Source organism: Anas acuta, chromosome 1 (genome assembly GCF_963932015.1).
Source record: "Anas acuta chromosome 1, bAnaAcu1.1, whole genome shotgun sequence".
Taxonomy (NCBI): Eukaryota; Metazoa; Chordata; class Aves; order Anseriformes; family Anatidae; genus Anas; species Anas acuta.
The window spans coordinates 148,444,600-148,457,340 of NC_088979.1; the positions used below are offsets into that span (position 1 = coordinate 148,444,600).

A 12,741-nucleotide genomic window follows, 5' to 3' on the forward strand; every position below is an offset into this window, starting at 1 on the left:
ACTTTCTAGAGCTGCTGATCACTTCTGTGAGTTTGTAAATCTGTAGAATTCAAGATGCACAAGTGAAGGGAAAGCCTGTTCAAGCGAGTTGTCGGAGTGCTCTGAATGTCTAAGTTGAGGATTTATTTAATATGAGCATCAGGTATTGGACACATGCCCTGAATTGTGATGTGCCGATTGTCAGTTTGACTTCTTTTTCTAACAAATAAGCAGAAGCTACCTATGGAAAATATCTTAGCTCATTTATTACCTGGTACTGTTGTCGTTACTGTGGTTCTGTCATGTCGTCACTTCACATTTGAATATGAACAGCTTAAAGCACCACATATTAGAGCGAGTGCCATTTTTGCCCACTAACAAGGTTTTAATCAAGGCATTCAGCAGCTCTAAATAGGCCTTTGCTTCTAAATTTGCATATCAGGAGGGGGCTGGGAGCATGAGTGGGTGGATGTCATGTCCCAGTGATTAATGATCTCTAGGAAGCCGAAAAGGGGAGAGTAATATACGCAGTATTTCTACCCCCTGGAGTAGGAATGCAAACACTATTGTGCAGATCTGTGCATAGTCACTGACTTCCTGGTAGCTGGAGAATTTCATACACTCCTCTACCACAAATAAAACTGTCAGTGAAGTGACAAAGATCAGAAAGCCGGGCTTCGTTTATTGAAAAGAATAGCTCAGACACAGTGATCCAGAAAATTAATTTTGTAGGTGTTTGGGAACTTGGTTGTTTAATAAGAAACTGGTAAAAAAGAGAACTTTTGATGAAAGGACGAAAGCCACCAAGTAGTTGTTGAATTTCAGTCTGTTTTGCTTGTGATCCTTCCTGAATTATTGGAGAGGAATAACTTATGTGATGAAAAAAAGTGTGTCTTAAACAGGAGCTAGAAATAAAACATGCCTTTAAAAAGTACAAGTTGTCTGAATTTCAGTTGTTGAAAGAGCAAAAGGGAGATGACACGGTGTAGCACAGCCACCCAGTCCGATCAGTCAAACCAGCATGTTAGAAATCCTGCTATGTCTGGTTGTCGTGATTTGCTTTCTGTTGTGCTAAATCTTTGTTAGAAGTGTATTAATAGCATAAAAACACCTTCAAAAAAAGCATTAACTAAAGTTGTTTGAAAAGCTTTCTCCATTCTCAGAATGGAGAGGAACATCAGTGCACATAGCTGTGTTGGTACCTTGGAGGTCTGCATATGTAAGCCTGCGTAGGGCTGTAGTATTTCTGAATACCTCTGCTTATAACTGTAGTTGGGCATCAGCAAGTAAATAATGAGAAAATTCTAATTTTTGCAGCACCTGTGTAATTTAGCCTCATGCAGGAAGAGTACAAATTCGAGTCTGTATAATGAGAGCAGGATAGATAGCAAAGTCAGATGAAGTTTGAGTCAAACATACAAGAGGCCCCTGCAAAGTAAGTTCCACGTTACTCCATTAAGGAGGAGGGAGGGACCCTGTGGGCTAATCCAAATCACTTAATGGGTGTTTGAGAAGCCCTCCTCTCTGTGCTTTGGGGAATCCAAAAAACGCCAGTTCCTGAAAGGTACTGCTTGGTTAATTAGCCTGAATTTATTTATTTATTTGTGACGTGCTAAAAGCCTTCTGTATTTCCTATACGCTACAAGCTAAGTGAAAAAATCTCAGGGCACCTGAGAAGTTGATGTACGGAGGAGGAAATCTTTCCAGCAGTGTACTTCTGTCACAACAATGATAGAATATAGACAGTCTGTAAGATCTTGTCGGTTTTGAGGAGGAAACAGCTCTGACCACTGCAAGTCAATGTGAGAGTTCCCCCTGCTGTCCTGCCGGGCCAGCTGCTGTAAGGCTGCTGGTAGCTGTGCCTGAGGATGCTGCGGGGGCTGGAAGTAATAATGCACTGCTGCAGCATCCCTTTTGTCTTTCTTTTCCCTTGCTCGTTCTAACAGCCAGCAGCCAGGCGATAATGCATGCCATCTTCTTTAAAACCCAGAGAGGAGAAAATAAAGCATTGTTTCAGTTGCAGGGCCTCTTTTTTTTGGTTGCAGTTGTACAAACATTGTGGTGAGTTGTGCTGGTTTGAGTTCTTCCAAATGAATAATGAATCTTTAAAATCTGTTTCAGCAATGCAATCAACCTCTTAAGCAATGTTCCTGTTTCTTGCTTGGATGTTCTTATTAGTCCATCTTCCCAAGAGGAAACAGACATAAAATACAACGGTATGAATATGGGAGCGATTCAGGTTTTACTGGATTTCATGGAGAAGAGAATTGACAAGGTAGGGGCTGTAAAGATTCTTGACAAAGTGGCTTCTTTTATTAAAGCAAAAAGTGGGTGTTGGTAAAGCTTCTTCCAGACCTTTCAGACGGCATTTAAGAGAAATGTGGATGGATGGATAGCCTTGCTTGCTTCTAGATTGTGAAATGCTGCAAAATTGAGAATAAATTCCGGTAACTATCTGAAGTATACTTTTGAAACCATGAACATTTGGCTCTTTATTTATGCTTGTGTAAAATTCATATTGTGACAGTCATGTAAGACTCTACTGAAAAGTTCATAGGATTTGAAATTGATTTTTTTTTTCCTTAAAAGTATTTATGTGTATTTTAGGGAAGCAGCTATAGAGAAGGTCTGACTCCAGTTCTCAGTTTATTAACTGAATGCTGCCGAACTCATAGGAACATCAGGAAGTTTATCAAAGCTCAGGTATGTAAAATATTAGTAACAAGTTGGATGTGATGCTCATTGCAAACTTCCTGAGATTTGTACATCACTACAAGCCACAGATACTTCTAAGTCGTATAAATGATTTCATATTACTTTACCCAGAAAGTTATCTCTATGGTATTTTTTTCCCTTTGGTCTCTGACAACTGACAGCTATAGAATATTTTTTCAGGCCATGGTATCTATTGATTTACGTGACTCTAAGTTCCACGATACATTTTGTGGATCTGTTAAGTAGTAATATTTGGGGTGTTGTAAAGCTGTGTTACATGAGTCCATGTGGATTATGAAAAACTTCAGGGCAGTTAATGAAACTTCGTAAAACTGTATGGTAGTCAGTGAGACTACAGGTATTTTGGATGCTTCTGCTTGAGCTTTCATTTGGCCTCAGCAGGCAAGAATCATTGGAATTGAAACTTGTGTACCAAGTGTGCATCAACTGGTCTGTTAGAGTAAAACTGTCCCTGAACAGAGGCACACTTCATCTCTTAAAATGTCTCTTAAAAGAGCACTTAAATATGGTACAGACCCTGTGTAGATTCTGTACAGGGGAAAAAAAATGATACCAAAGATCTAAACAATCACTAACAGTTTGTGCTTTGTGATGTGTTTTTTTGGGGTGGTCTTTTTCTTTCTTTTTTTTTTTTTTTAATTCTTTTTTCTTTTCCTGAAGTTGAGGGAAGAAAAGTTAAAGCATGAGCAAGGAAGAGACAGCTGAGACCAGCTGAGAGATGCTCTTTTCCTAAGCTGTAGTGCTTTTGGGGTTGCATCTCAGAGAGCACTCACAGGTGAAAGCTGTGCCTGAATTCCTAGGTGGAATCTTTCATGGAAAAGAGCATATATGGTCTGCCTCTTTCATCTATACCAGAAGTGTTTTTAAGGATTTTAAGGAACCCATTCTCATTTATATTATTTGTTTGCAGCATTTCTTTCCTAGAATACTCTCATGATCTGTTAAATACAAAAAGTTGCAGAGCCAAATGTTCAGAAGTTAGAAAGTGAGGTTGTCTGCATGTTTTTACTACATCTTGGCGTCTAGATGTCAGGGTACAATTGCATGCTGTCTCTTACCACAGGATCACTGCCTCAGAGTGTAAAGAATAGATGGATGCTGCTAACTGCATGACCGGATGTTTGATATTTTGAATTATCCTCATTGTTAAGTGTTGGCCTTAGGCTTTACTTATTGTGCACTATTCAAATTCTGATCTGCAGACAGAATGATTAATTTCCTCATGGACTATCCTATGGCACTCATCACGGTATTAGTATTAAACTATTCTAAAAACATTAATCCATTCTTACAACACTCTGGAAAATGGCAATAATGGTACTATCCCCATTGGGAAAAGTAAGCTGGGACAAAGTAAAGTGGTTTTGCTAATTTTTTGAATACTTATTTTGAAAAAGCCTGTTTTTTTTGTTGTTTTTTTCAAAGTAGTCAATGCATAGCATTCATTTGTTTTAAGCATCAGTTCCCAGTGACTCTGAGTTCAGTGCTAACTGTGTCACAATTTTGCACAGAGCATGGCGTCTTACATTAAACACATGGAAAACAAAGGACCTGCAATTTCTGATGACCATTAAGTGACAGGTTTGGCTTTGCTCACTAGTAAAAAAAAAAAAGGCAATCCGTAATTGTTACAGGAATCTTCAGACCACCAAATATTTCATGTTACAGCTCAGATTTGACGGCAGGTCATGTCCTGTGAATGCGAAAAATAACGTGGGTTTTGAACCTGAATACATGTGCAGAAAGAGGCTGAAGTTAGGTTGTAAAAACAAACATTTCAGGCACCTTCTGACTTTCTTGAGAGTTAAAGTTGTAAAATAGTGATATTTAAAGTAAAATTAGTGTATTTGAGTACACGTTGAAGAGTATTTTCTCCAAAATCTTATTGGAAAGTAGCTTCAGCTTTTAAAGCAGTGTTATCTGGGAAAAGGATGCATTTCCTCTGTACGTTTAGAGACGGTTTTTGATTTTTCTAAATGTTTTGCCAGACACTTGAGCAAAACAGAAGAACCTAAGAACATGAGGTTCTGTTGCCTGTTAACCAACTTCTGTGGAATGTGTATTTGTGCTCTTAAACACCTAATAATCGTCCTTTCTAAAGTCTACATTTGGGATATAGTATTTGTCTGCCCAGGATGGCAGACCAGAAGGGCTGAATATATTATGAAGCAAGAGTCGTTGCTAGTACATGTAAGTATGATTGGGTCCCATTTTTGAAGCAGCACAGCTTACAATATTTTCTTGTCCTGTTGACTTTGTGTTCTTGCAAGGATTGAATAAGTGCCTCCATGCATTCTGTGTTGCTTTTCTCTTTTTTTCTGCTGCTAGGTACTGCCTCCACTAAGAGATGTATCGAATCGTCCAGAAGTTGGCACAACAGTGAGAAACAAGCTGGTGCGCCTTATGACACACGTTGACCTTGGAGTAAAGCAAATTGCAGCAGAATTCCTTTTTGTTCTTTGTAAAGAGAGAGGTATACATTATTTTTTTCTTTTCCCTTTTATGTATGGTCTTGCTGTACTCAGTATATTTGCCTACTGCTGTAACTCTCTTGATTCTTACAGAACTATGCTGCTTTTTGTTTTGTAGCTGATTTGAAGCTGAATAATTTTCTGTATCACTCTTTGCAGTTGACAGCTTGTTAAAATATACAGGCTACGGCAATGCAGCAGGATTGCTGGCAGCAAGGGGCCTGTTAGCAGGAGGAAGAGGAGATCATTGGTACTCAGATGATGAAGATACAGATACTGAAGAATACAAATCTGCAAAGCCAAAGTATAGTATTGTTTTAAATTCTGCTTATTCTTTCGCAATTGAGATGGTTTAGATCTATTTTTCCACCTTTTGCAGAGAGCCCAGTTATGAAATTACATGTGCTTACGTGAGTTGATGTCTCTCATTGACCTCAGGGGCTAATTATTGAGGAACCAGCTTCCCATAATATGGTTCAATGGCTCTAAATAAATAAGTAAAAATCCACTGTGATAATGATTTAACTTCACATGGGGGGACTATATAAAAATAAAATGCTTGTCAAAAAGAAATAAGGAAGAAAATTTGAAAATGTTTGTGGATTGCCTAGGAACAGTTTCGAGAGACAGTGTCAGAGGTTTAGAGCGTATGCATGTTGTACCTTTAAGTGTTATTTAACAATTCCAGATTTTGAAGGGAGTGTAAAGGAGGGTATCGGAGATGATACTGTAAAGGGGTAACAGGCCAAAAAGGTTATGAAGGACAGCCTACTGGAGGCATAAAGACTACAGGAATAGTATTGCTTGTATGCAAAGAAAATAACTCTAAAACAGAAGGTTTATTTATATCTCTGCACTTCAATGTTTTTTGTCTTGCTCTTTTGTCTCTGCTCTTATTTCAGAAGTCTAATATCCAGTTGTATGCTGCATATGAGTAAAACTACGACATTTAGTTAGAAGCTGACACTCAAATGGAATATTGGAGATAAATGTCAATTGCTTTATGCATCTGATTTTCTGTATTACTATAAAAATGCTTGTGATCAAGCTTTTTGAAAAGATCATTTGTCCTGAAAGTCTGCTCTAAAATTAATTATCTGCTTTTGTTACCATTCCTGTATCACTGTTTACTTGTGTTAGCAGTGAAAACAACTGGGATTGTAAATTCTCAATTTAATATTAATTTGGGTTGAACAAAAAATGATTATGAGAAGGAAATGGTAAACTAATTCAACACTTCTTCATGAGGGAAAAAACGTCACCAGATCCGATCTGCGTTTTTAAAATTAAGCCTGTAGAAAATCAGTTTCCAAAATGTATTCGTCATTCTCTTACCCATCTGTGTCATTATTACTAATGACATTGTCATTAACATCATTATTACCTCACTTTTAAAGTACTTTTTTATGGTTATAACTTAACAAGTATTAGTAGAACGTGGACTTCGAGTAGTTAAACGAGAAGTTAATATTGTGACTCACTTGAGAAGACTACAGAAGCATCAGTATGAAGGTTGGCTATTCACAGTAACAACTTTGACGTGCAATTCAGACACTATTAGTCTTGGTGGGGTCTGTGTGTTGCTTTTTCCTCCTCCTGAGAAGACAGACAATTTACATACGTATTTATTTAGAAATGTAAACTGTGTTGTTTTCCACCTCCAGCATTAACCTTATCACTGGTCACTTGGAAGAACCAATGCCCAATCCAATGGATGAAATGACAGAAGAACAAAAAGAATACGAAGCTATGAAGCTTGTCAACATGTTTGATAAACTTTCCAGGTATTGTATTATATATAAGCTGCTTTTGGGGAGGGCAGCCTACATCCTGGTTCTTTGCTCTTCGCAAAGGGCTAGAGCTTCTAAACAGTGCTATAATCAACTTGATTGTAGAATTTCAATTTCACTGCAGAAAAGAATGCTTACTACTTCAAGGAAAAGGGTAATATTTTACAGGACTTCACAGGAAATCTCTTTTGGAGAGGATTAGACAAAATCAGGAATCAGGTGGTGAGGGGACCTGCCCCCTGAATGGATAGGCTAATCAGCAATTGAAAGAATTTCTCCTTTTAAAGTATAGGACAAAATCCAAGCCCAAGGCAAGTGTACTCACGTCCCCCAAGTCAGTGAGCAGCATCCGATGGTGGCTACTTATGTCTTACTGCTTATCTGAAGAACAATTGCAGCATGAAAATAGTTGTCAACAGAAGCAATGAATTACACATTAGAGCAATTAAAGGGAATTTACATTTAAGCATTATTGTGGATTTATTAGAGTAAGTGTGGACTGGATTACAAATGAAACATCAGCATTGTTCTAAATGACTAAGGTAATGCCATAAAAGAAAATGGTACGTAATGTGATGTGTGTTACTGATACAGAAAATGGATTTCATCAGGGAACAGACCTGTTGTATTGTTGGCTGTAGCTATTTTTTTCTCCGACTCGTTTGCCTAGCATTTGCTGGGTTTTCTTCCCCCATACTTGTAGACATATTGGAGTGATTGCGTGTAGTTTGCTTTCTGTATAAGCAAATACTACATTCTTGAGGAATACTCACTGTAATGCTCATTCACCACTGATCTAAGCTGTGAGAATTTAGGTAAATACGTGAGTGGATCACCCTTCTAACAAGGGACAGCCCAGCAGATAGAAATGTGTTTGTGTTTTGTGAGAGTGGATATTCAAATAACAAGTTCTCTTGAGAGAAATTTCAGCAACCCAAGTGTTTTTACCTCTCTGTTAAAGATTAGGAAAACAGCAAGTGCTGCGGGTGATTCTGGCTCTCATATTAGCTGGCAAAGCTTGAAGTGAAAGCAGGGAAGAATCTGGGGACAGCTGATCAGTGAAGTAACTGGATAGTTTTTCCACATAATTTGTATGGAAAGCAAGTGTTATATGTTCGTCTTCGTAATAAAGAGAAGAACATACAATGAACATGGAATTGTAGTTGAACTATTATGTAGAGCGGGATGATTGCTATGTAAGCTAGAGCGTTAGGGGTACCAGAATAAAATGACTAAATGGTCTAAAACTTTTTTAAAAGGAGGATTGAGACGGGAGATAAACAAAGACGGAAGACAAGTCAGTTGCTCTCACTATAGCAGTTGCACAAAAAGTCCAAATGGCATTACTGTAGCCTAAGAGCCTTTTCAGTTTGGAGGATTGGAGACACCTGCTGTGTTGCCTGCTAAAAACTGACAATAACGAAGCAGCTGGTGCCCTGTGTCACTACTTATCCTCTTGGCCAGTAGCATTACTTTCACCTTGGGTTTTCTGTCTCAGTTACATCCACCTGCAGTTTCTTCTATAGTGCTTGGACTGCAAGCTCTTCAGGGCTGGAACTCTTTATATTGTAAGGTTTTTTTGTTTATTTGTTTTTTAGTATAGTGATTACTGTGGGGCAGTTCTGTTGCTGTAGCCCCTTTAGGTGCTGTGATAACATGAATAAAATCACTTGACTGTTCTTGCCACGCTTTTTGTTTACTGAAAAATCAGGGAAAAATGCTGTCAGGAAGAAAAAAAGTAAGATGTGTTTTGAGGAGACTGTGGGGTATTTTTAATGAATGTAATCGAGTGCAATTGTGGATTTTGCAGCCGTTAAATGAAATGGGACTCTGTCAGTCCTGTATACAAGAAAGTGGTAGTAATAAGCTGCTAGTAGTCAGTAGGGAATCCCTCCACCTTTTCGGAACTGAAGACATCTGCGTCCAGCTTGAGCTGATTAGGGCTGGGAATTTTCACAGACTTAAAGCTTCCAGTGGAATACACTTCTTTCCTTGTTTTGCAGTGTATAAATCTAAACTGCAGGTTGTTTTGGTAGGAGTCTTCAGCTGACTGTGGGTGTAGGTTTCCTACTTCTGCTGTTCTTTGTTGTTATCATCACCTTAGGAGGGTGCCTCTACCATGAACTGAGCAGGTTCAATTTGGGGCTTTGCTTATAAGGCAGGAGAAAGTTGGAAGGGGACAGGGAAGCAACAGCTCCTTCTAATCTTGAGTGGATCTATGCAATTTGGTGTATGTAACCTGAACAAGAGGTTAGAATGAACTTGCCTGATGCACAGCAAAGCTGGTTTGCTTAATACAGTTGTATTGCCACAGTGATGGAAGCTGAGACAGAAAGAGCTGGGGTGTTTTTACTACAGAAAGGTATGGAAAAAAAGTTGAAGAACTGACAAACTTGCTTCTCTTGACTGATGAGGGTAAGTCTTGACTGATCAGGCCAGTCTGTCTCTGGGTCGTTCTAGATTTGGCTTCACTTGGTTTTGTAGAAACTAAACTTCTGCTCAGTTTTGACTGGGTAAGATTACTTTTTAAAAGCATTAAATGTGTGTCAGTTATCAAGACTTTCATCCTCATTTATGTAATACTGCAGCTCTTGGGAGATGCAGATGTTACTTCGGCAGGTTGCTGGACACCTGGACTTGGCCCTGGAGTAACTTTATGGGCTTTGCCTGCAGTAAGGGTCGATGATATCTTCTTGGCTCATTGCGAGTTGTTGGTAGCTGTAAATCAGTGTCCTCAATATGTGATGCACATCCCCAAGACTGCAAAAAGATTTAACTCAACCTTTCCTTTTTTACAAAACATCAAAGGTAGCCAACTTAAATCATTGTTGTATGATGTTCTGTTTATATCATAGACTATTGGAAATACTCTGTGTTAATTAAAATGTCTGAAGAAATATGCTAACATTTTTCCTATTATAAATGGTAGGTGGAATTGTATATTAATTGACTAATTTAAAATGTCAGGATGCTTTTTCCAAGCCAACCTCGTATTAATAGCAAGAATCCTTTTGCTGATGAAATGGTCTCCAATTATCACAGCTCGGGTTTTGTTGTACATTGAACAGAAGTCAACAAAACGAGTATGTAAGAGAACCTGCCTAAATAAGCAACCGTACTCATTAAAAACACAAAATTAATCATAGGATGAATGAAGAAGGCAATGTTACACAGATTTTTTTTTTCTCTCCCCTTTCTAATCATAGAACAAAATAATGTTACATGAAAGGATCGGAACTATTATGTGGTACTCAATTATAAGGAGGTGAATAGGTCCCTAACATGCCATTTTATCAAAGGAGCAGGCTGGTGTTTACATGATGGCTGTTTCATTGCAGACACTGCCATTAATTCCATGTGTCAATACTGCCCTGTAGTGCATAGAGCAGACAAGAAAGAGTTACCGCTCAAAACAAGGGAATGATTTTTGAGTCGTTATCAAGCTAAATGGCAAGCAGGAAGCCAGAACTTGTATAGATATATTTTGAAGGGACTCTTGGGAGATGTGCAATTGGAAGGAGAGAATGCATTTTACCAACTCTTTAATTATGGTGTGTTTCTAAGTATACTTGAATAGAATGCTTTGTTTGCATTAGAAAAAGGGATGTTGCAAGAAGGGTTATTCGAGTGTATTGGAGGTCACGTAAGGATGTGCAAATATGTATAAATATTCATACCGGGTATTTGGACACATCTCCCTGGATACAGAAGTATTCATGCTGCCACCTACTGGGGTGAAGTGTTCCCTTCTACACTATAAAAGGACTGTAAATATCCAGTTTCTGGGTAATTAAATGATTTTTGAGGGTAAATGTGCCAGTTTGGGGTGATTCCTGTGCTACTTTATATCTCACCTTAAACAGTCAGCACATCCTCAGCTACCCCAAGTTGACAAAGCTCAGCTGAGGTCTGTAAGCAGCCCGTGCTAAATGGGGAGCTTGCTGAGGTTGGTACAGCTGAGATGGTTTGTGCTGGGTAGGGATCAGCTCTGGGGACTCCTGTGGTGCTGTGCTGAAGTTGGCTGAGCGATGCCTCTTGCAATCCAACCCCAAATTCTGTTATTTGGAAGTTGAGTGTTTGAAACTTCTGAAGCTAGCTTTGTAGGCAGCCCAAATCTCTTCATCTGTTTGTCTCCCTCCGTGTTTTTCCTTGCTGAAAAAACATGCGTAAGCTTGTGCAGCATTCAGAGCTTGCAGTCAGGTCTTAACGAGTGAACAAATGCCATGTTTTACACTATTTTAGGACTAGATTATGGTTAGGGGAAAAAAAAAAAAAAAGACTGATCTCTGTCTTCTCTGAACAATTAATGCACCCCCTCTTCTCTTGGTGGCCTAGCATACTTCTGTCTTCATACAGTTCCATTTTTTCCTGGGTAGCACTTGCCTGAGGAAGGGTGTAATGAGTTGAACCTCCTAATAAAGAAAAATAACAGCAAACTTGTAACAACCGTGTTTGATCCTGCTCAAGGACTTGAAAAGCAGGAACAGAAAGGTAATTGATAAACATCCGTGTTATTTTATGGAATGTGAGCTCAGCCTAGCTCATAGTTACCTTGGAGAGGAGGAGGTGCATTGGGAGTGAAACTCAAATGCAATACGGTATGGTTCATGTGGTGCACTTTGAGATGAGTACAGTGAGCTGAGGAACACGGGTTTTTGAGTATCACAGAAAACATACAAATGTTTTTTACAATGCTTTCAGGATACAATACTTTGTTGGCTCAGCCTTCTAAGGTACATTGTTATGCAAAACTGTGTTTATCTTCAAACGACTTCCACAAAAAAACACAGGCCAAGACTTGCATGTAAGTATTTCTCAACTATTGCATCTGGCGTTCAGCATCTCTGTAGATGATTCATTTGGAAAAAAAAAAACATAAATTGCATTGTGTTCTGCAGTGTTTGCAGCATGATGTAAAACTGAAGCGTGGTAGGTGAGTTGCAGAGAAAGCTGTGCCTTTATAATTGACAAATTATGAGATGGGAGGACTTAATATTCAGAGATCTCTTTTAAGTTATCCTGACGTGTGGAGAATAGAGGGTTAAGAAGTGAGAACACTTGCCTGTGTTTCACTGAAGTTTGTAAAGTTACTTCTCTGCTTGCAACCACCAGTCTCCAAGTTGTGTTGTGCTTAGAAGTTTGAGCCAGGAAGATGTTTAGGCTAGGTTTAGAAACTCAGACGTGTTTAGAAGCAGGAAAGTCTGTTCCCACCTTTACACCCTATGATCTGTGAGGGTGCTTGCTCTCCAGCTGTCGCTTAGTTTATCAGCATTGGCACCAGAAAGTTGCATCAAAGCTGCTGTGGGATTATGCAAAACTTCTGCAGGTTTCCAAGTGGTTTCTATTCTTTAAGCCCAAGTCTGTGTCCTTCAGTAACAACGCTGTCCTGACCTGGAATATTTCTCTTTGGTCATTGTTTTCCTCTTTTCATTGTTGTTTTGTTTTTTTTTTTTTTTTGGTTGTTTGTTTGCTTCCTTTTTGCTGAACTGTTTCTTTATCCGTTACTGGCTGTTGCCATTGATTTATTACCAAGAATAAATCATAAATGACTAGTAAACTACGTGATTTCATGACTTCCAGCTGCAGTGTTAAGTGTTGCAAAATAAGAGCATGCGCTGTGGTTTTTAAAACAAAAATCTAGACTCCCCCAAGCTTAGAAGACAAGCAAAGGTGACTTCATTCTGTGTGGGTATGTTTGTACTTTTAGGACTTTAAAAAACAAGTAATACAAGCAAAGACTTACTCTCCACATTATTCTACTCCAA

At 38.7% G+C, this 12,741-nt stretch overlaps 1 protein-coding gene across 1 annotated transcript in view; it reads left to right on the forward strand.

Annotated features, from left to right (window-relative positions):
- RIC8B (RIC8 guanine nucleotide exchange factor B) overlaps positions 1 to 12,741 on the forward strand; it is a 34,681-nt gene that overhangs the window by 19,341 nt on the left and 2,599 nt on the right. The window contains exons 5-9 of the mRNA XM_068664597.1: positions 2,101 to 2,254; positions 2,587 to 2,682; positions 5,044 to 5,188; positions 5,346 to 5,490; positions 6,851 to 6,970. Coding sequence (XP_068520698.1) covers positions 2,101 to 2,254; positions 2,587 to 2,682; positions 5,044 to 5,188; positions 5,346 to 5,490; positions 6,851 to 6,970 — 660 coding nt within the window. The remainder of the gene's footprint in view (positions 1 to 2,100; positions 2,255 to 2,586; positions 2,683 to 5,043; positions 5,189 to 5,345; positions 5,491 to 6,850; positions 6,971 to 12,741) is intronic.